The 25093-nt window shown below is 42.4% G+C and overlaps 1 protein-coding gene across 1 annotated transcript in view; it reads right to left on the minus strand.

Annotated features, from left to right (window-relative positions):
• Positions 1-6190, minus strand: part of LOC124778903 (glutathione hydrolase 1 proenzyme-like) — a 125067-nt gene extending 118877 nt beyond the window's left edge. The window contains exon 1 of the mRNA XM_047253674.1: positions 5988-6190. Coding sequence (XP_047109630.1) covers positions 5988-6190 — 203 coding nt within the window. The remainder of the gene's footprint in view (positions 1-5987) is intronic.
• Between the last annotated feature and the right edge of the window lie 18903 nt (positions 6191-25093).

A 25093-nucleotide genomic window follows, 5' to 3' on the forward strand; every position in this document is an offset into this window, starting at 1 on the left:
AGAGAGTGTCACTGAAATGACACAGGATTTGGGGTGGACATCATTAAAGCAAAGGAAATTCTCGTTGCGGCGGAATCTTCTCACGAAATTCCAATCACCAACTTTCTCCTCTGAATATGAAAATATTTTGTTGACACCGGCCTACATAGAGAGAAACGATCACAATGACAGAATAAGGAAAATCACAGCTCGTCCGGAAAGATATAGGTGTTCGCTCTTTCCGCGCGTTATACGAGATTGGAATTATAGAGATATGCGAAGATGGATTGATGAACACTCTGATAGGCACCTCAATGTGACTTGCAGAGTATCCACGTAGATGTAGATTGTGTCGCCCACGTAGACAGCAAAATTTTGTGTTTTCTGTTTGCTTCTCGCGCTTAGTGACTTCCCGCGTGCACAACAAGCGAGCATTTTGGTTGGAAATCAGACGGTGACGCCTGAAGAAGTGACGAGACACATCTAACTTTTTGGCGAGAAATAACTATTTGGAGAGCGACTTCTGCCCGTCTGCAGGAGGGAGAGAAACCGGGGATATTTTATTCATGCGACTGGCGTGGAGATATATTGCCGCCTACTGTTGGTTGATATACATTTTCCACAGTGTCCACGAGAAGTAATTCTGGAGTGAAAGGTGCAGAGTGACAACAGTTTTGGGAAGAGTCGGTGTCGGTAAGACGAGGTGGAGAGCCGGTGGCGACGGCAGAGTCCGAGGTTCGTGACCGTGCGCAGGCGGCCATTGTCGCAGATTCGCAGCTCGTCACAACGCTGAGCACCGAGTCCACGCGATGGCAACGGTCTGTGGTAAATTCAGGGAATTCAGTGGTTTTTCTGTTTACTCTCACTTTAGTGTATTTCCGATTTAGCGGTAGCAGCTGATCACTTTTTTTTACGTGTACTGCAAAAAAAAAAAAAAAAAAGGATCGAATGGCTCTAAGCACTATGGGATTTAACATCTGAGGTCATCAGTCCCCTAGACTTAGAACTACTTAAACCTAACTAACCTAAGGACATCACACACATCCATGTCCGATGCCGGATTCGAACCTGCGAGCGTAGCAGCAGCGCGGTTCCTGACTGAAGCGCCTAGAACCGCTCGGTCACAACGGCCTGCACATGTACTGCAGCCGATAAGTTTTTCACTCCACAGTCACTGTTTCATGGAGTAAACTGAGATAGTGTTACCAAAAAATACATTGTTTGGATAGTGTAGTGCATTCTAACAGGAGCGTGATTTCCCTAAATCGCTTCAGGCAAATGCCGGGATGGTTCCTTTGAAAGGGCATGGCCGATTTCCTTCCCAATACTTCCCTAACCCGAGCTTGCGCTCCGTCTCTAATGACCTCGTTGTCGACGGGACGTTAAACACTAACAACCACCACCACCACCTCTAACAGGAGCCATTTTCATATCTACATTGCCAACTAAACCCTTCATTTCCTATTAATGTGACTCATTGATATGATCCAGTTTTTATTATTTTGCTTATAACAAAACACCATATGTCAGATTTTTTAGACACCGTTTTTTACGGACTAGTGACTACAAAGCACACCTTAATTTTTCAGAATTTTTTAAAAAATAACATTTTTACCATTTTTATTGTTAGATTGCAAAGCCAGACTAAATAAAAATTCTTAGTTTATAAAACAGAACCGTCCTTTAAGATCCCTATCTGAACTTTCTTCTTCTTCTTCTTCTTCTTCTTCCACTTTGTCGTCTTCAGTGTCTTCTTCATATATAAGAAGGTCTTCACTGCCATCGAGAGCATTACTCTCGCCGTCCTCGTTGAAAGATTTAACAATAATGTGTCTCTCGCTCTAGACCACGACTGTTTTATCCACTGACACACTTTTTTCATTGTACGTCGTTTTAAAGGTCCCTTCAGTGTGAATTCATGTTGGGTTTCATCCATCATCCGTTTGTTCCAATTCTCTCTCATATACATTTTAAACGGTTTATTTATGGACATCAAAAGGTTGCAATTGTGAAGTAATTTCTCCCGGAATAATAGCAAGCTCTGTATTTGTTTGTCTGTTTCTCCTTCACAGAATTTTTCAAATGGCTAATAAACTGATCTAGCACAAGAAGCGAACCCTTCCTTAATAACGTACCTTTCCTTCTCTCCCACACTTTGTTAATCCATAATTTCATACCAACTTCGTCCATTCAACTCTTGTGATTGTGGCAGTCCCACTAGCTTTTAATTTCTTCGTTTGTTGTCCTCGGTGTCGTCGTACTGCGTTGCTCCACTGGCTGAAAAATGGGTTGTGGATTCCGGCACTGACTACTGTAAATAATATAGCCTACACGTGCACAGTTGCGTTTCACCGTACTTTAATTTCACTTTGCACAGCCCCCAATATTATACAGTTATATGGCAGTTCACTTTTATGTAACCTTTGTTAAGCCTCACTAATAGTTAGCAGGCGAAACTCCACATACTGCTACAATAGTTTCTTGTTGAACATCTACGAGCAGTAAAACCTAACCACAAAGTTCACAGTTTTGAAGAATAATCAGGTACGTATGGAGCAGACACTGTCACTGTTTTCACATATGGCCTAATTATTTAACACTTATTCCACAGTTAATCTGAAGCATTGTTGTTGTTCTAACCAGCACAGGTTACTCGTCACAAACTCGGCCGTGGAAATTGAATACATCGTCTGACTGGTTCTTTTTAACAGTTTCTTCCACTGCAAGAGTTAGGCCGAATTTATTATTTAAATCATGAAATTAACAAATATAGTTATGCAAACAATTCTTTTGACGAAACTATTAATTACTTTGGAATTAATGAAGGGCTGTTTTGCTAACGTGTTTTTGAATAGAGCTAAATAGATACTTTAAGGTTACTATTATTTCGTCTTCCAAATGTTTACAATTATTAATGAATTCATATTTGTTTATATGTCAATAATAGAATTTAAGTTACGGAAGAATCACTGATTTTGCCCTGTAACAAAAGATGCTAACTAGGAATAGTCAAAATAAATTAGACACTCAATCATACACATAAAACTAAGCAGAAAATTAGATCTGGTGTTAAATTCTTTAAAGCAGGGGGCCAATCTTTCTCTTTTATGAAAAAGCAGATTATATTCATGTATGCTAATGGTAAATCGTTAATAGTAACAAAACGAATTTACGGAGGCAGATGGTAAAACAAGAGAGGAATTAAAATTATACCAGCTTACTTCGTCACATTATGTACGTGAACAACAGCACTTGGCGGTATTTCAGTATGTTTTGGCATTGTTTTGCACTTGAAAATGATCCTTGGATTAAGTTTAGTACCGTCAGCACAACATGAGAGGACAACAGTCTAGCGCATTTTTTCATGTCAACTTGTTTTTAGAGTTACAGTTTTAGTACCTTTCAAGGCAGCAGTTCTGTTACTTAGAACATGAAATGTCAGAGCAGTTTCGTCCATATTCGCTATTTGGCTTAGTTGAACATTGATTTTCTTTCGATGTTGAATAATAAGGCAGTGGAAAGATAATATTTTCTCACCATACTTTTGTTGCATTTTCTGCGATATTTTGGTTTTGGTTCGCATGCTAAGTCTATCACATCTCGTAAACCTGTAGAACCAATCCACTTCACTCTTGCAGTCTGTTAAGTTCCACTGTAGCGTTAGCTTACGAAAGTGCATGTGAATCATTTTTGTATTAATTGCAATGTTATTTTGACGCCGTTCTCGAATCCGTTTCAGTATGTCATCTTCTAGTTTAAGCCATTTTCTATTCAGTCCTCTATTTGCTCACTTAGTCTTCCTCATTTTTTCAGTTCTTCTTTACTAGCCCGGCAATCACGAATGGTTTTTTCTGTTGCTGGAGGGCCGAAATTCCGCTCAGCTGCTCTGTTTCAGCCGGCCGGTGTGGCCGAGCGGCTGTAGGCGCTTCAGTCGGGAACTGCGCGACCGCTACGGTCGCAGGTTCGAATCCTGCCTCGGGCATGGATGTGTGTGATGTCCTTAGGTTAGTTAGGTTTAATTAGTTCTAAGTTCTAGGCGACTGATGAAAAAATGGTTCAAATGGCTCTGAGCACTATGGGACTCAACATCTTAGGTCATAAGTCCCCTAGAACTTAGAACTACTTAAACCTAACTAACCTAAGGACATCACACACACCCATGCCCGAGGCAGGATTCGAACCGGCGACCGTAGCTAGGCGACTAATGACCTCAGAAGTTAAGTCGCATAGTGCTCAGAGCCATTTGAACCATATATGATAAACAGGCGCAGTTTCCAAATTGCAGTACAACATTAACGACATAAGATTATGTAATTGTTTCATTTTAAACAGTACCACAAGCAGCCAGTTTGATTCCTTTCTGAATCTAGGGTAACCAAAATGTTTGTGGTTGAGTCCCGGATCTCCCACATTGCTTATGTCAAATAAATAAATGCAAAACAAGTATTCATTGCCAACCATTACTTCCTTCACAAAAAATGCTTTTTTTTTGTCATCAGTCTTCTGACTTGTCTGGTGCGGCCCGCCGTGTATTTCTCTCCTGCACTAACCTCTTCATCTCAGAGTAGCAGTTGCAGTTATATGTCGGATGCATTCCAATCTGTGTGTTCCCCTACAGTTTTTAACTCTCTGTAGCTCCTTCTAGTACTACGGAGGCTGTTCCATGATGACTTAAACATGTCCTCCCATCCAGTGCATTCCTTTTCTCAGTGTTTTCTATATGTTCCTTCTTTCACCGATTCTGCGCTTCTTCTTATTTCTAATTGTACATTGCACATAAAAATCCACTTTTCACTGCAAACAAAAATTCTTAATCAACAATCTTTTATAAAAGATGGTTAATCAAAATTGTATGACTTAAAAATTACAAACTAATTTCTTTCTGCCTTTTATATGTGTGTGTGTGTGTGACAGTATCATTAGCATATTAACATGATTATGTGAAATATCAGCAGCACAATCGCTTTCCTAATTCCACAATACTTGTACCAGGAAGAGTAAACACTTGTATGGTGATAGACGGAATTGTGGAGGGTGAGAGTTCTAGAGGGAAACCAAAGCTTCAATAATGCAAAGAAGTTGAAATTAATATAGGCTGGAGTAGTTGTTGTGACGTAACAAGACTGTTACGCCACACGGTAGTAGCCAAAAGAAAGGCACGCTAGACTAATGCTGTGGCCGATAGTGCACGCACAGCATAAAGCAGACGGGCGTGAAGTCTGGAACATGAGAACTTATGAATGAATAAGAAGAAAAGTATGTAGATGCTTTTTACTTAACTTTTATTGATTCCTTGGAATACATCTCTCTTGAATACTCGAAGCTATAGGCACTGATACAAATGGCTCCTTGCTAGTTCGTAGCCATTAACTTAGATGGCTATTCTGTCTCTCGGCTAATGAGAGAGAAAGGCTTCGTACAACTGGGCGATAGCTAGGTTCGCGTACAACTGGGGCGGTAGCTTGGTTCTCGTACAACTGGGCGGTAGCTTGGTTCTCGTACAACTGGGGGTAGCTAGGTTCTCGTACAACTGGGGTCGAGTCCACTCTCGTATCACGAGACCTGCCTTGGTGGTGGCGCTAGGTCTGCGATCACAGTGGCGACACGCGGGTCCGACATGTACTACATGGACCGCGGCCGATTTAAACTACCACCTAGCAAGTGTGGTGTCTGGCGGTGACACCACAGTAGTTACACACAGTTACTCACAGAATAGACTAGACTAGTCTGGACAGTTGTATTAAAAGAACCTTAAGACCACTGCAACAACTGGCGCGCGGAGTAGCCGTTCGGTCTGGGACGCCTTGCCACGGTTCACGCGGCACCCTCCGTCGGAGGTGCGAGTCCTCCCTCGGGCATAGGTGTGTGTGTTGTCCTTAGCGTAAGTTAGTTTAAATTAGGTTAAGTAGTGTGTAAGCCTAGGGACTAACGACCTCAGCAGTTTGGTCCGACAGGAACTTAGCACCACCACTACTGCAACAACAGCAACAACTAGTCAAGATACTCACGCGTTTGCACCTGACTTCTTCTCTTTTTCCGCTTCATCTCTCTCGATGGTCCCGTAACCTGCTTTGGAGCTCTCGCCTAGCGCTGGAAAGTTGGAGGGGCCTTGTGCATATGTGAAGCTGGGTCCTGGTTCTGCATCCAGAAGAGCGATCCTCTCCTCCTCTTTCTCTCTCCCGCCTGGGAAAAGACGTTTAACATCAGGCATGATCACTGATATTTCCATACATTAGCTTTAGGGAATACAGTAGGAACATAGTGTAAAAAGCTCTGCGCCGCCTGCAGTAACCAACCAGAATGTCACTACAAATCCTTTTTGCGCGATCCATTCTATAAGCACGAAGCAGTGCTGACGTATTACTCTTAATGGTAGGTTATTCTAAAGTGAGTTTCTGTCGCTTGCATAATGACGCATTATTTCTGACAGATAGCCACAAGTAAGGTAACTTTGAACGAAACTGAGTGACAAAGCTATGTAGTTTGTAAGATGACAAGATCTATGCCCCTTACATGAAGTCATTAAAGATCACCTAACTCACATTGAGCGAGCAGTAGGGCTGAACAAAATGACTGACAAGGCACAATGCATCTTGTAGAGGGTATAGTATGGATGTAGTGGAATAATTAATGTCGGGTGATGGTTTTAAAGTAAGCCACACGACGTGAAAAGTTTGTGGAAACGAGTCGATTTACTGGACGCTAGTTTACCCCAGGGAAGCATTTAGAGTTGAGGGTGGCCGGCCGGGGGAGCAGATAAGGGAAGTGACAATAGGCAGCTTAGGGCGGCTCAAGCTCTGAGGAAGCGGTAACGGTGCGCGGCCTCCAGCTGCCTTAAGATGAGTGACAGTGAATGGGTGGTTGACCCGACTCCATGCTGCTGTACCGGCAAACAGACGGAAAACTTTACAGCTGTTGATAAATGTCCGTCGTCCCGTTTTCTGTGAAACATGGGAGAAAGCCATGCAAAGCTATGGTGGAGCGGTCAACAGAGGTCAAAATATGCGTGTTCGTGACTGTAGCAACTTCACGGTGAATTCACGGTCCGCAGAGCCTGAAGTAAATCAGGTGAAGAGCGACAGCATGAAATACGCTGGCCTCCGATGGGAACGTAGGACCTAGGAATTTGAAGTACTCTCCTGGGAGTCAGAATTCCGGAAAAATTGGTGTTTGTGCAGACGCTAACCTTGATGGGTGGCCTGGGGGGAGCTAAATAGAAGAAGTTGAGAGGAAGGGAAATTTTGTGGGAATTTGTTCACTTCCCAGAGCAGGCATTGGTCGGCGCTGGGAAGCAACGCATAATTAACGCGACTTGCACTGCAATTGGCATAAGTGATTTTGCTGGAGGGGAAACCGAGGTGAAGAGCGAACTGGCAGAAGTCTCGGTAGAGGTCTTCCGTTCCCAGCTTGCCTAGAGTGCGGACGTGGTGTTCTTGACTCAGCTTACCTGAGAAAGAGCGAGCATCTCTGCAGTTTAGAACTTAGCAAAGGGAACGATTGAGCTTGGAGATAGGAAGTTTGGGTTCAGCTATGTACTGAGCAAGGTAGCTAGGAGTGAATAGACAAGCGCAGCCTTGCAGCACCACGAGGTCGGCTGACGTCCACACAACGACGTCGCTCCGCCATGCTGAATTCGGTGATATTGCGCCCACTCCGGCCACTGATTAATTTGTTGGATCACATCGGCAAAGTTTCCACGAGGGAATGGGCCGTGTACTGTAGAATTCTTCTCGCACTTCTCATTACGCCTGGGTCAGTTGATAGGAATTACTTTTGAGTTATCGAGGTTTACTTCACGCAAACGCAATTTATCACCACTGCCTGGTAGGAGAGTCATGTAATGTGATGATTGAATGTCGTGAGTTAAAATAAATTTGTGATAATCGACTGCATCTGTTTTCAGTCAAGTAGTGGAAATCCCAAGTCATGTTCTTAATTAATTTTATGTTCAACATTTGCATCTGGTGTTCAATAGCTGCATATAACATCAATGTGCACCTTTTTTAATTAAAAGTGATCAATTCTGAATCAATTAATGTCAGCACTGCCACTGCAGTTCAGTCAGGAGTCACAGGGCCTTATTACTTTCTTTGCGTTATCCGATATTGCGGCAGTTTTGCACTCTCTGTTGATCTGTTAGTCAATTAGCTGGGGTGAACACACGCCAAAACCAGATAAGTGATGGGTGGGATGTTACAAGTTTTTTTTTGGGTGGGGGGTGCGCCGTTTTCAGGACAGACAAAAGGATTTCCGTCTATCTCAATCCTCCCCCAGTTAAAATTAATTGGTCCCTGGAGCTGCCCCCTATCTGAGGAAGCACTCTAAACCACGAATCTCCCTCCTTGGGCGTTCCACTCTCTCAAGCACACATCTATACCTGGGACCAGCCTATCCCTCATCTACTTGCACCTAACTTTCTCTCTGTCCTATCCAGGTTGATTTCCACATTACTTTTTTTATTATTTATAGCGTAAGTAGGAAACTCAGGGAGGAGGTTGTGCATTTATATATAAGATTCAACAGTTGGTCCACGTAGTTACTTCGTTTCAGAATGGCCTCCTTTCTGTAAGTCCCTAGCACATGCAAACTAACTTTTTCAGGGGAAAGGGTGTAAATTTTGTCTTGAAGACAGGTAGGGAATGTGAAATGGTTGTTGAAATAGATAATGTTTAGAGGAATAAAAAGGTGATGCTAATGGAAGTAGAGTGGGTGCACCTTCCAAGCAAACTGACTACACTAAGAAGCTAATGACACAGATTGTGGGCCATTTGCATCACACCTCAATATCATGAAGTACACAGCGACAATAAATGTGATGTACGACTGCTGCAAAAACAGATTTCGCTTGCCACTGTGAGTATCTACAAAATCCGAGTGTCACCCAAAACCATGGAGATTTGGTACTTCAGTGGTGACAAGCCTCAGAGCTTATTGGAGGACAGGGTGGAGGTCAGGGTGAATGTCTGTTGTTTTTTCTGATGAAAGCTGGTTCTGCCTCAGTGACGGTGGATGGCCATGTGTTGGTTAGGAGGTGGCCATCTGAGAGCAACTAACCTGCCTGCATGCTGAACTCACTGGACCTGCAACATGGAGATATGGTCTGGGGTGTGATTTTGTATGACAGCAGGAATACTCTGGTGGGTATCCTACGCATTTGACTTACTGTGCTGCCATTCATAAAGATTACAGCAAGATAACGCTCTCCCACACACCGCTGTTGTAGCCCAATATGCTCTACAGGGGGTCGACATAGTGTCTTGGCCTGCTCGATCACCAGATCTGTCTCCAGTCGAACACATATGGCACGTCATCAGACGAAAATTCCAGCGTCACCCACAAACAGAATTAACCGTCCCTGTATTGACTGACAAAGTACAAAGGCACAGAGCTCCATCCCACAAAGTGACTTCTGGCATCCGTACAATACAATTCATCCACATTTGCATGCTTTCATAAAGCATTTTGGCATTTTAACTGATTATTAATGTACCAGCTTTTCACATTTGCAATGTCTTATCTCGCACTTACATTAACCTGTAGTCTTGTAATGTTGATCAATTAAATATGTTACATAGGCAAATTTATTCCCAAAATATCATTACGCTACATTAATTATTTTTTCCCGACAGTTTACACACAGTGCGAAGAAGAAAGTGAAACATCTAGAGGGAACAGAGGGAATGTGATGTTTCTTCACTAATTACAACATCGAATCGATGGCATTCATCGGCTATCCATGGTCCTCAATGAAGGCACTACTCCAAATGCATGTGTTTGTGTTGTGGTATGCTACAATTGCCTAAGCTATAATGGATGCATTTTTTTTTTTTTTTTTTTACTAGGGCCTGGCCATTTTATTACTTGTAGTGCTCCACACAGATCTCTTAGCCAGTACCCATGACCACCATCGCGCAGCATAATTGCGCTAGGCAGTGGAGGCCACGGACACGGTTGCCCATGCAGCACCTCGTGGCGGAGGGGCTGGCTGGAGTTCTTTTGTCTGCGTTATCTTTCATTTACTTACAGCAAATAAACTTATTTTTTAAAGATAAATATAGAGATTTGGTAGTACGGAATTATAAAAATATAATATAATTTAAAAAGAGAATGAAAGAAGACAGGAAAGAGTAGATATAGATATCCATTCATCAGCACCACCTGGGAAAGGAAACTTCGCATTGACCTTAAAGTCCAGCGTCCATGTGTGGCGTTACCCATTTTGTAACTATCCACATGAACATCTCTCTTCGGGAAAACTCGATTTATTCAGTCCATGAAGATCTAATCTATGTTGATGTCGTTTGTTAGAGTGTTGTGTGAGTTAATGTTTGTTAGGTTTCATAACTACTACTACTATGTTAGTTAGTAAACAAATGCAGCATGGCTTTGGAACAATATCCTGCCTCAATGTAGCTTAATTAAGTTATAAATTGTTCCTATGTAGCTGCAGGAGAAGTAACATACTACCACTAACCTATTATTAATCTGAAACTTCCTGGTAGATTAAAACTGTGTGCCCGACCGAGACTCGAACTCGGGACTTTTGCCTTTCGCGGGCAAGTGCTCTACCATCTGAGCTACCGAAACACGACTCGCGCCCGGTCCTCACAGCTTTACTTCTGTCAGTATCTCGTCTCCTACCTTCTAAACTTTACAGAAGCTCTCCTGCGAACCTTGCAGAACTAGCACTCCTGAAAGAAAGGATATTGCGGAGACATGGCTTAGCCACAGCCTGGGGGATGTTTCCAGAATGAGATTTTCACTCTGCAGCGGAGTGTGCGCTGAAATGTAACTTCCTGGCAGAGCTTCTGTAAAGTGAGGACGGGTCGAGAGTCGTGCTTCGGTAGCTCAGATGGTAGAGCACTTGCCCACGAAAGGCAAAGGTCCCGAGTTCGAGTCTCGGTCGGGCACACAGTTTTAATCTGCCAGGAAGTTTAATATCAGCGCACACTCCGCTGCAGAGTGAAAATCTCATTCTATTATTAATCTTCTAAAAGTTTTTTGTAAATTAAATTAGATTTTTTTGGGTTAGTGGACCATAATTTTGTATAATTGCGTAATATGCATTATATGTTTCTGTTGTGTATTCACACTGATTTTGCTTGCTTACTTTGTATAAATTTATATTACATTCATATTATTAAATTTACAATGATGTATTTGTTTATGTAACAACTTAACAATGTTGAGTACAGATTTAACGTGGATTCTATAACAGTATCTATCCACGGACTATTCTAATTATTCCTACTTTTAATTAGATTCATTCATAATGAGATATAAACTGCAATCTTACATTAATGTTCAAGTGAGTAGTTGTGGATGTTTTACATGTATGAGTTTCATGTTATGTGTATTATGTGTAGCAATACAGTGTCAGTGTTGTTACTGTCACTCGTGTGATCGTCAGTAATGGAGCTACTCGAGCTGTCTACGTCGGCCTGTCTTCGTCTTCTGTGCCTTCTGTATTGACGAGTCTGTTTGTATATGTCGCGTTCTGATTTCGAGATGTTGACGATTGCGTCCAACTGTGGCTGGCTCTGAGCACTATGGGACTCAACTGCTGAGGTCATTAGTTCCCTAGAACTTAGAACTAGTTAACCCTAACTAACCTAAGGACATCACAAACATCCATGCCCGAGGCAGGATTCGAACCTGCGACCGTAGCGGTCTTGCGGTTCCAGACTGCAGCGCCTTTAACCGCACGGCCACTTCGGCCGGCGTCCAACTGTGTCCATGTATCTGGGTTCCTCAGTGCATTGTGTAGCGTTGTTTCCGTTAAGTGTTCCATGTTATTACGTAAGTGCCTGTATCCAATGCATTTTAAAAGGAAGTGCTCTGGGGAACCAATTTCCCTGCATGCACAACTGTTGCTATCTGAAGCGAAATGCACTGCAAGTGCGTGGGATAAGGGCCATGTCCAGTCACAAAATGAACCAAGCCTCGCTGGTGTTGAGATGGAGCTCCCTGATTGGGGAAAACTGAATAGACTCGACGGCCCTTATCTCTCTTGTCCCACTCTTTTTGCCAACTGTCCACATGACTATTGTTCAGTTGGCGCTTATCTTCTATGTGCTGCCCAGTGAGATCAATCACACTCACACTCAGGTCTACCCATCTTCAGCCAGTATGTTGCAGCCTTATATTTGATGGTCCTATCGATCAGGTATATTCCAAGCACCACATGCAATGAATCGACTGATTTGGTGCCAAACGCTCCAGGTAGTCTAAGCAGCACACAGCACACTTATCTGTCCCCCCCCCCCCCCCCCAAAAGTGATTCTGTTCATGACGAGAGCGAGTTTGTGTTCCCATGTACCAGCTGCGAAGCTCAATACTGATTCGAAAAGTCCACAGTGGTACATCCTATGTGTGTGGGTGGTAGTCTGTATCGTGTTGAATTTAATGTTACTAGTTTGTGAAGTACACTTTCGGTTTTGCTTGTGGTTAGTCGTACGTGTTCGTTGAAGCTATGCCGTTCGTCAATGTGTACTCCAAGATATCAAATTACTACTTCGCATTTTATGTTGGTGTTGTTTATTTTAATTGCCAGATGTCTTTGTAGTGATCCTTTAAGCGTTATGTACGCTGTTTTTTGTGGTGCTATGGATAATTTGTTTTGGTTGCACCATTGTTGTACTGTGTGTAGCATACCACTGGTCTTGTTTTCCAGCATTGGTCTTGTATTGGCTGATATCACAACTAACAGGTCGTCTGCACATGTAACGATCCCGTGCGATCGCTCATCTCCCTCGATTAAATTCAACAGCGATTCAGTTACGATATTCCAGAAGATGAGTCCGTAGATACAGTCTTGTGGACATCCTTTTGGAATCCTTTTTACAACCTTACGGTTGTCCTCTTGCCACTGAGCCACTCTGTTCCTACAATAGTCTCGAAGACTATTGTACTATAATGACAGAGCATGTTGTCTCGCTTCTAATAAGAAAGTGATAATTTTATTTGTATATAAAAGATTCAAATGTTGTGGGAGGACATGAAACTCGCTGGGTGGCACACGCTAAAGAAAGTAGTTTAGTACGTACTACTTTGATTCATTCTGAGACTTCTATTTTACCAACGACATACATGTGTTCTACAATTACAACACTGCCGAAACGTCAATATATACTTGTGCAATGATTTATGCCTCACGTTCCTCATGATGGTAGGAGCTTCATGTGTTATGTCGTACACCCTGACTTTAAAAGGAGTTTCGTCAGTTCTAAGCACGAATTACTTTGAACCAATTCATCTAAACATAGGATGTTGAAATCTGCAGTGATATGCTTGGAGAGTGCATAATTATTCCTAACATCACAAAACAAAACTGTAAACTGTATCTAGTAAGTTACAGAGTTGTTAAAATACTCTGTGACACATAAAATATTGCAGCTTTTAGATGTATGTATAAAATAGTCTGTAAAAATGTTTGAGTTACTTGCAAAGGCCAGTACATTGAAACCTGAAATAAAGACATAAAGAGAACCAACAGACGTTCAACAGAAACGTCCAATAGGACCACTGTTTGGTTGCTCAAGGACTCATACTTTTCATCCAGATTCTGGTAACTTTTATCTGTCTGCTGAACCATAGATATACTGTCGATTAGCAAAGTTCTCATGAAGTGCGATATTGCAATGAATGCTTGTCTCAATGAAAAAGTGGTTAACACAATCTATGGATTCTTCCTACAGTTAGTCGAGGATGTAAAATGGCTGAGTCACCCTCCAATACCATATACCTTCCAGTGAAGGGCCAAACATCAGCGCATCTCGAGTTGAAAATTGATGGACAACTAGCCGAGTTTTACATTGAAAACACGATGGACATATAAAAACCGATACGTACAAAACTCATTGTGATAAAGTGAGGGAAATATAAATTGCTGTAAATCAATAGGCTTGAAATTACGCGGTCACATCGCGCTATGCATGTGCCCCCGTCATATATGATGTCACGAATATTTCCCACACAAAAATTTTGCTTCAGCAACGTTCAATAACAATGATGACATTAGCATCCTTATTCAACACCGGAAAGCTTTAAAAATTCCATGTAACGGTTTCATATCGTTGGGTGGAAAGATTGTGAAAAAATATGGAAGTACTGCAGCAATATCACATCTTACAGGTTATTCATTCACGGTCCTGTTTCAGGAAATAGGATGCGAAGAAACAGGATAGTAACTGAGTGGTGTTGAGTCTGATCGCATATAAAATGCAAGGATTACGTCAACCCTTAAAATATACACAGATTCCTTCCCCAGCCTTGAAACAATCAGAGTTTGTGCTCCATCTATAATGACCTCGATGTCGACAAGACATTTAACTTTACCTTTCCTCCTTCCTTAAAACATTTGCTGGCTGACGAAGAAAGTGAAGAACCCAGAAGACACAGGCACATGTCAGTGTAACTTCGTACGCACACACACTTTCCATCAGCGTAATTGTTAATGATAGAGAGTCGCAATTCTCTGTAAAACGTAGAGCGGCTACTAGAGTGCATTAGCCTTCTTCATGTTTGGTGTTGTTACCAGGCGTGATAGTGCATATCAGGGCCGTGAACTGCGCCAGATGTATAGTAACCACTGTGGAGAACACAGAGATGCCATGAGGCTGACCGCACGATGCGTGTTGCATTCTGCAAACACCGTATGTTCACACCACTCGGATACTTTACATAAACACTCTGTGCAGTGTCTAGAGATGTTAACTTCAGCAAAGCATCCCCATGCGCATCAACGATAGACGCCGTGATAGTGAAGAGATCGCTGACTTGAATAGGTTGTAGTCGCCAGACATCAAACCCTCGCTGTAATTCAGCTTGCAGTAGAGTTGATCCCACTCCATCTTAATGAACTGTACCTTTGTACCCCGCTGGCCGTTCTCCACTTCTACTACAATTGTGAGGCTATGCTATGTTGTTGTTGTTGTTGTTGTGGTCTTCGTTCCAGAGACTGGTTTGATGCAGCTCTCCATGCCACTCTATCCTGTGCAAGCTTCTTCATCTCCCAGTACCTACTACAGCTTACATCCTTCTGAATGTGCTTAGTGTATTCATCTCTTGGTCTCCCTCTACGATTTTTAACATCCATGTTGCCCTCCAATACTAAATTGGTGGTCCCTCGACGCCTCATAACATGTCCTACCAACCGATCCCTTCTTTTAGTCAAGTTGTGCCACAAATTTCTCTTCTTCCCAATTCTATTCAATAGCTCCTCGTTAGTTATGTGATCTACCCATCTAATCTTCAGCATTCTTCTCTAGCACCACATTTTGAAAGCTTCTATTCTCTTCTTAACCAAACTATTTATCGTCCATGTTTCACTTCCATACATGGCTACATTCCGTAAAAATACTTTCAGGAACGACTTCCTGACACTTAAATCTATATTCGAAGTTAACAAATTTCTCTTCCTCAGAAACGCTTTTCTTGCCATTGCCTGTCTATATTTTATATCCTCTCGACTTCGACCATCATCAGTTATTTTGCTCCCCAAATAGCAAACCTCCTTTACTACTTTAAGTGTCTCATTTCCTAATCTAATTCCCTTAGCATCACCCGATTTAATTCGACTACATTCCGCTATACTCGTTTTGCTTTTGTTGATGTTCATCTTATATCATCCTTTCAAGACACTGTCCATGCCGTTCAACTGCTCTTCCAGGTCCTTTGGTGTCTCTGATAGAAGTACAGTGTCATCGGCGAACCTCAAAGTTTTTATTTCTTCTCCATGGATTTTAATTCCTACTCCGAATTTTTATTTTGTTTCCTTTACTGCTTGCTCGATATACAGATTGAATAACATCGAGGAGAGGCTACAACCCCGTCTCTCTCCCTTCTCAACCACTGCTTCCCTTTCATGTCCCTCGACTCTTATAACTGCCACCTGGTTTCTGTACAAATTGTAAATAGCCTTTCGCTCCCTGAATTTGACCAATGCCACCTTCAGAATTTGAAAGACAGTATTCCAGTCAGCATTGTCAAAAACTTTCTCTAAGACTACAAATGCTAGAAACGTAGGTTTGCCTTTCCTTAACCTACCTTCTAAGATAAGTCGTAGGGTCAGTTTTGCCTCACGTGTTCCAACATTTCTACGGAATCCAAACTGATCTTCCCCAAGATCGGCTTCTACAAGTTTTTCCTTTCATCTATAAAGAATTCGCGTTAGTATTTTGCAGCCGTGACTTATTAAACTGATAGTTCGGTAATCTGTCAACACGTGCTTTCTTTGGGATTGGAATTATTATATTCTTCTTGAAGTCTGAGGATATTTCGCCTCTCTCATACTTCTTGCTCACCAGATGGTAGAGTTTTGTCATGGCTGGCTCCCCCAAGGCTATCAGCAGTTCAAATGGAAACGTTGTCTACTCCCGAGGCCTTGTTTCGACTCAGGTCTTTCAGTGCTGTGTCAAACTCTTCACGCAGTATCGTATATCCCATTTCATCTTCACCTACATCCTCTTCATTGCCCTTAATATTGTCCTCATGTTCATCGCCCTTGTATGGACCCTCAATGTGTTCTTTCCACCTTTCTGCTTTCCCTTCTTTTCTCAGGACGAGTTCTCCATCTGAGCTCTTGATATTCATACAGCTGGTATTTAATTTTCCTGTAGGTAGTATCAATGTTACCCCTAGTGATATATGCCTCTACATCCTTACATTTGTCCTCTAGCCGTCCCTGTTTAGCCATTTTGCACTTCCTGTCGATCTCATTGTTGAGACGTTTGTATTCCTTTTCGCCTGCTTCATTTACTTCATTTTTATATTCTCTCCTTTCATCAATCAAATTCAATATATCTTCTGTTATCTAAGGATTTATACTAGCCCTCGTCTTTTTACCTATTTGATCCTCTGCTGCCTTCACTAATTCATCTCTCAAAGCTACCCATTCTTCTTCTAATGTATTTTTCCCCCATCCTTGTCAATCTTTCCCTAATGCTCTCCCTGAAACTCTCTACAACCTCTAGTTCTTTCACTTTATCCAGGTCCCATCTCCTCAAATTCCCACCTTTTTGCAATTTCTTCAGTTTTAATCTACAGTTCATAACCAATAGATTGTGGTCAGAGTACACATCTGCCCCTGGAAATATCTTACAATTTAAAACCTGGTTCCCAAATCTCTTTCTTATCATTATATAATCTATCTGAAACCTTCCAGTATCTTCAGGCTTCTTCCATGTATACAACCTTCTTTCATGATTCTTGAACCAAGTGTTAGCTATGATTAAGTTACGCTCTGTGTAAAATTCTATCAGGCAGCTTCCTCTTTCATTTCTTACCCCCATTCCATATTCACCTTCTACTTTTTCCTTCTCTTCCTTTTCCTACCGTCAAATTCCAATCACTCGTCCCCCTTCACTATATGAATAATATATTTCGTCTCATCATATATTTCATCAATTGCATCGTCATCAGAGGAGGTAGTTGGCATATAAACTTGTACTACTGTGGTAGACATGGGAATCGTGTCTATCTTCGCCACAATAATGCGTTCACTATGCGTTTATAGTAGCTTACCCGCACTCCTATTTTTCTATTGATTATTGAACCTACTCCTGCATTACCCCTATTTAATTTTGTGTTTATAACCCTGTATTCACCCGACCAGAAGTCTTGTTCCTCCTTTCCGAATTTCACTAATTCCCACTATATCTATCTTTAACCTATCCATTTCTCTTCTTAAATTTTCTAACCTACCTGCCCGATTAAGGGATCCGACATTCCACACTTCGATCCGTAGAACGCCACTTTCTTTCTCCTGATAACGACGTCCTCCTAAGTAGTCCCCGGCCGGAGATTCGAATGGGGGACTATTTTACCTCCGGAATATTTTACCCAACAGGACGCCATCATCATTTAACCATACAGTAAAGCTGCATGCCCTCGGGAAAAATTACGGCTGTAGTTTCCCCTTGCTTTCAGCCGTTGGCAGTACCAGAACAGCAAGGCCATTTTGGTTAGTGTTAAAAGGCCAGATTAGTCAATCATCCAGACTGTTGCCCCTGCAACTGCTGAAAAGGCTGCTACCCCTCTTCAGGAACCACATGTCTGTCTGGCCTCTCAACAGATACCCCTTTGTTGTGGCTGTACCTACGGTACGGCTGTCTGTATCGCCGAGGCTCGCAGCCTCCCCACCAACGACAAAGTTTATGGTTTGTTGGAGGGGGAGGGGGGGCTTGAATATTTACAACCAAATTACGAAGGGAAGGCAAAGTATGGAAACACCGATATCAAGCATGCCTTATATGTTGTAGGAAACCAATCATGTAAGAGTGGATAAGTAAAGGTCCTGTAAAGTTTTCAAAGGATCTTGTGGCATTTTTCTTGCAAAACAATGGCAACGTCAGGTAACATTAATGGATGTGGATAGCGATCATGCATCCTTCCCTCCAAGGCAGAGCACAAAGGCTGAATAATACTGAGATCCCCTGACCAGGGGAGACCAGAAAATTTATCTTCAAGCTCACAAAACCTGTCGTCTTGAAAGACAGAATCGCCATTGAGGAACAAATATTGTGCCATATCAGTGACAGTGGTCACATAATCCTTGCCAGTAATGCGAACTTGAGCAGCAATGATGGGGCTCATGGAATGCAGCGAGCCGGCCGAAGTGGCCGTGCGGTTAAAGGCGCTGCAGTCTGGAACCGCAAGACCGCTACGGTCGCAGGTTCGAATCCTGCCTCGCGCATGGATGTTTGTAATGTCCTTAGGTTAGTTAGGTTTAACTAGTTCTAAGTTCTAGGGGACTAATGAAGTCAGAAGTTGAGTCACATAGTGCTCAGAGCCATTTGAACAATTTTTGAATGCAGCGATATGGCTGCCCAAATCATAACCGAAACCCACCGTGTTATATTCTTGGCAGCAAGCAGTCTGCATCGTAGGCTTAGGACAGTGTCAACTCGACCAGGAGTTGGAAACGGTGTGAAACAAGACTTGTCCGACCAAATGACTTCCTTCATCCCTCAAAAGTCCATGTCTTATGGCTTCGGCATCACGTTTTCCTGTTCCCGTCGTTTGCATCACTGGCGTGTGGTTTTGGAATTTGAGCTCGTCCGGCAGTTCCCAGCTTATGGAGAGCTCTTCCTTCGCGTTGTTTTGGTGCTGACAGGGTCACGAGTGTGACTTTCTTTAGTGCTCTGACTTTTGCAGCTGTTGCCCTCTTATTATTCCTCACAAATCTATACAGTGACAATCTGTCACGATCACTCAACATACACTTTCATCCACGTTGTGACTTATCGCTTCGCTGTATGAGGTAGAAATCTTCGATGCGGTGCCTCTCGGAACATCGAACACTTCGGCTGCCTTGGTTATGAAAGCATTCACCACACAATTACCAACAATTTGCCCACGTTAGAATTCAGTTAACCCCGACATAATGCACTACTACATAAAAACACTATTCTGAAGACTGAAGACGTCTGACTCTTGCAACGCACTGAGGGCATTGCGCAAGTGCCGTTCATGGTCAAATACGACAGCGCCACTTACAGGCTTGGGTGGTAACTATATTTATGTTCAAGCATGGATTACTCGTTGTGTTTTCGTGTTTTTGTGGAACTCCTGCGCGTTCAGAAAATTAGATAAGGTGGCAGCAATGACGTATGTGAAAAACAAACTCGAAACACTTAGCTCTGAAGAGGTGCACGTGGAAGAACTATGATTCAGATGTAAAAGACTAACTGACTGTGCACTTGATAGATATGCACCTAGTAGAACAGTTCATGATGGAAGGAACCCTCCGTGGTTTAAAGGCACTGTGAAAAAACTTGTGAGGAAACAGAGGTTACTGTGTAATAGGTGTAAAAATGAACATAGGACTGTAGATATAGAAATACTGCATGAAACACGTTCAGCTGTCAAGAGGCCCTCGATGACTACTGTATCAGTACACTGAAGCGACAACTGTCATAGGATACTCCCTAACATCGTGTTGGATATCCTTTTGCCCGGCGTAATGCAGCAACTCGACGCGAGGTGGATTCCTCAAGTCGTAGAAAGTCTGCTGCAGAAATATTGACCCATGCTGCCTCTATAACCATCCACAGTTGCGAAAGTGCTGCCGGTGTTGGATTTTGGACACGAATTGACCTCGCGATTATGTTCCAGGTCGGGTGATCTGAGTGGATAAATCATTGGCTCGAATTATCCGAAATGTTCTTCAAACCAAACGCGTACATTTGTGATCAAATAATATGGTGCATTCTCATCCACAAAAATTCCATCGTTGTTTGGTCACAGTAAATCCAGTATCCTTGCTTACAGCATTTTCAAAAATCTTTGAGAAAATAATGTACTCAAGAGTGATTAGCCATCTCAACAGTAATGAGATGCTTAGTAAATCACAGTTCGGATTTCAGAAATGCTGTTCCACTGAGACAGCAATATGCAATTTCACTGTCCTCTTAATAGAGTCTTTAAATAGTAAAATGTCACCAATAGGAATATTCTGTGACTTATCCAAAGCATTTGATTGTGTGAACCATGACATTATGTTAGAGAAATTACAATTATATGGTATAAATGGAACAGCATATGAGTGGTTTAAGTCGTATCTACAGAACAGGAAGCAAAAGGTCTATTTATATGCTTCAAGTGATTCAAAGGAGTTTGTCACTTCATCTAACTGGGGTGAAATTACATTAGGAGTTCCACAAGGTTCGATCGTGGGTCCCCTCCTGTTCTTGATGTATGTGAATGACCTCCCTTCTTATGTGAAACAAGATGCTGCACTGACACTGTTTGCTGATGATACAAGCATAACTATTAATTCATTAATAGGAAGTCCGATAGAAAATCATACAAATAAGGTCTTTGGAAAAGTTATTAATTGGTTTTGTGCGAATGGGCTTGCTCTGAACTTTGAAAAACACAGTACATCCAATTTTCTTCTGCAAAAAGTATAATTCCTTCAATAAACATAACACATCAAAAGAAATCAGTAGCCAGGGTAGAGCATACTAAGTTTCTGGGTGTAGATATAGATGAGAATCTTAATTGAAAAATTCATATTTTGGACCTCCTAAAGCAACTAGGTTCAGCAACTTTTGCAATCAGAATAATTGCCAATTTTGAGGATGTAGAAATTAGTAAGCTAACATACTTTGCATACTTTCAATCTCTGATGTCATACGGAATAATATTCTGGGGCAACTCAACACTTATGGAAAAGGTATTCACTGCTCAAAAGAAAGTAGTTAGGGTAATATGTGGGGTTCATAGTCGCACATCCTGTAGGCATCTGCTTAAAAGGTCAGGAATTCTTACAACTGCTTCACAGTACATTTACTCAGTAATGAAATTTTTTCTCAACAACATGGACCACTTTAAAATCAACAGCGACATTCAAGATTACAATACCAGAAAAAATAAAGACTTACACTATCCTTTACTTAACCTATCTTTGGCACAGAAAGGGGTAAAATATGCTGCTATAAAACTTTTTGATAAATTACCAGATGAAATAAAACGTCTGACAGACAGCAGTAATAGTTTAAAAAACAAAGTGAAATTATACCTCCTGACAACTCCTTCTATACCATAGATGAATTCTTGAATATGAGTAAATACATCTGGAGAGATAATATATGCTGTCTGTGCCCTTTAAGGGAATGAGATAGATAATATAAATATTTAGGTATAACACTATAATGTAAAGAAAAAAGAACTTGTTTCCTGTGCGCATTTCTTGTGCGTTTGACACGTTCCACATCATAACGGTTTTCCGTGCTATTGATCAATGGAACACGTAACAAACTAACTAACTAACGATGGTCTCCCAGTAGCCGAACATAACCATTTCAGTCAATGATCGGTTCAGTTGGACTTGAGCACCCAGTCCATTCCATGTAAACACAGCCCACAGCATTGTGGAGCCACCATCAGCTTGCACAATGCATTGTTGACAACTCGGCTATATTGCTTCGTTTGGTCTGCACCACACTCGAACACTGCCATCAACTCTTACGAACTGAAATCAGGACTTATCTGATCAGACTACAGTTTCCAGTCGTCTAGAGTTCAACTGATATGATCACGAGCCTAGGAGAGGTGCTGCAGGTGACGTCTCGCTGTTAGCGAAACCACTCGCGTTGGTCATCTGCTGCCATAGCCCATAGCCGCCAAATTTTGCGACACTGTCCCATTACGTTTCCATGGTGAGAGGTAATGCCTGAACTGTGGTATTCTCGGCACAATCTTTACTCTGTGGATCTCAGACCTGTGAATTCCCTAACGGTTTCCGAAATGGAATGTCCCATGCACCTAACTTTACCATTCCCCGTGTTCAAACTCTCTTAATCCCCGTCGTGCTGCTAAAATCACTCGGAACCTTTTTCACATGAATCACCTGCGCACAAATGAGAGCTTCGTCCATGCACTGCCATTTTTTTTTCACCTTGTGTACGCTATACAAGTGCCATCTGCGTATACGCATATGGGTATCCCATCAATTTAGGCACCACAGTGTTTATTATTCGGAACATTTCTCAGAATATCCAAAGAAATTCTGGTCGTATATCAAGGCTGTTAGCGGTAGCAAAGTTAGTGTCCAGACACTCATTTAGGAGACAGGGAGTGAAATTGAGGGTACCAAAACAAAAGCAGGAACACTCAGTAATACGTTTCCCATTCTGAGGCTACACGTGCTTGAGAGAATGGTACCGACCAGGTGCTAGATGAATCACGTGGCAGACCACGTGATCCGAGGCGTGCTCCTAGGCGACACGTAGGCCTGAGGGTGTCGCGGGCCAAGGGGAGACATGTGTGCTTTAGAGCGGTTCCTCAGAAGTAGGGCACAGCAGGGACAATTAATTTTAACTGGGCGTGAAGGAGGGGTGAGAGAGGCAATTAGAGCGGTTCCTCAGAAATGGAGCAGACACAGGGACCGATTAATCTTAAGTGGGAGGTATCTGAGTGGGTGGGGGAGGGCAGAATCCTTTGTCTGTATCGAAAACGATTACCCCCCCCCCCCCCCCACTACTTGCTACTAAGATATAGAAAACATTTATCTTAACATTTACAGCAGCAAACTGACATGGACGGAGGTATAGCTGTTCAAATGCCCCACCTGAAGTGTCGAGTGTGTTGAAGCACTGCTTCCGGGATCGAGAGATACGTTGGCCCCGCATTAACGACAAGGGTGGGTCTGTCAGCCAGCCTGGATGTGGTTTTTAGGCGGTTTCTCAGATCCCACAAGTTAAATACTGGGCATGTTACATCTGTTGCACGATTCGCAAGCATTTTGAAAACTTCGCTCACTTTCATGTGAATAATACTACACGCAGACAGTCGATTTCGCATATTCAATCCCTGGGGTTAACGGGATGGCGAAAGGAAGGACATCCGGCGACCCCTTAAAACTAACCACTCCAGATCCGTCAATAACCATGCCGATCCTGCGCAGATGCAGGACTAAGGCACGACGAAAAGAAGATGACTGTTGCTTAAATCACATACCAGTAGTTCATGTGAAAATCTAAAAAAAAAGTACGAGTGCCATTTATAATGTCGAACTCTCTCACTGAATAGTTTGGCCGGTGCTTCTGGAATTGCACTACTGGTCGGTGATTCACTGTTTCCAGAGCTAGCTTGTTTGTTTCTCGTTGGGGAGGATCCTTGTCTGTCCTCAACCGAAATCTCTGTAGTAAAATAAATCTTCAGGTAGAATGGTTCAATGTGGAGTCTGTTTTGTGAACACGCGACTATGCTGATGTCAGTGCACTTCTAGTGGGATTCCAGTCTTTGTGCTGAATGTTGTTTGCATCTCTGTGTGCTAAGAGGGTGGAAATGAGACATTCACCATAGTCGCGTTTGGAGCCAATGTCTGGATGAATATCTCCTGACAAGTAAGGACGGTTAAAGCTAGGAGTCCCATCGACATATCTCTACTACAGAATGATTTTCGTAGTACGACTTACCAGACACGCAAAAATGGAATACACAAAGTTGGTGGACATGCACTGTAACATGAAAGGAGCATTCAGCAACAGATTCCACGCCACCCTTGGTTAAAAGATTATATGTCGACAATAATATCGATTACTATACGAAAAGTTTTCGCGATCGTTCGTTCAGGGATTTGAGCTATGGATAGTACTTCATGGGCTTAACACTTATAACAGTGATCATTGAAGAATTATGCGGGAGCATCAGGCGATCGATATGAAAAACGGGAGAATTAAAAAAATTGCAATAATACGGGAGATCCCGGGAGATACGAGAGAGCTGGTCACTGTATATCCCTACACCCCTATCAGTTTGATTCGATGCTGCAAATAGTGGCAGCCCTGTATACTAAACTGCGCACTCTGTATACCCTCAAATCACCTAAAAATTTAACCACGTGTTCATCCTCCTATATGTTATCCACACAATATGTAAAATTTCCTTATTTATTATCCTTTTTTGTCTTGATCAAACAATGGAAGCTCCAGGTAGGAATACCAACAGCGTAGGAAAAGACAGATTGTCCTGTGTGCTTGAGGCGTGCTTGCTTGTGTGTACGTGAATGGTGTGTGTGTGTGTGTGTGTGTGTGTGTGTGTGTGTGTGTGTGTGTGTGTGTGTATCTTTCACTGGCGAAGGCTGTGGTCGAAAGTTTGTATGTGAATGTCTTTTAATAGTGCCTGTCTGCAGCCTGACGTGTCTTCTTTACAGAAGTAACACTGTCTTTTCCTACATTGTTGATATTACTTTTTTATCTTGAAATTTTAACAGCGGTTACTTTATTATTGACCCTAAGGATTTCAGACTATCTGTATAAATTCGTATGTAGAAGCCTCTGAAGAAGTCAAGAAGTCGATTATCTCGTTAGGCGAATAATTGAGCTCAATATTGAAACGTTAACTCGGCTTTGATTCTCCGAAACATACTACCGAGTTAAGTGTCCATTGCAGTGTGACTTCCGCCAGGCTGTGGCAGCGCTACCGTAACTATAGCAGGCTACGTCGAAACGTTGCATCACGTGCACTCAGTTCAGCGCCTAGGAACGGCGTCGGAGCCAAGGGCAGCCCTCGATCGACTGGGCTGAAGCACTGGGCGGTGCACTCAGGCAACATGGTGGCGCAGCCAGATAACGGGGCTGAGTTAAGGAAGGTCTGGCCACGGCGC

This window comes from Schistocerca piceifrons, chromosome 1 (assembly GCF_021461385.2).
Source record: "Schistocerca piceifrons isolate TAMUIC-IGC-003096 chromosome 1, iqSchPice1.1, whole genome shotgun sequence".
NCBI lineage: Eukaryota > Metazoa > Arthropoda > Insecta > Orthoptera > Acrididae > Schistocerca > Schistocerca piceifrons.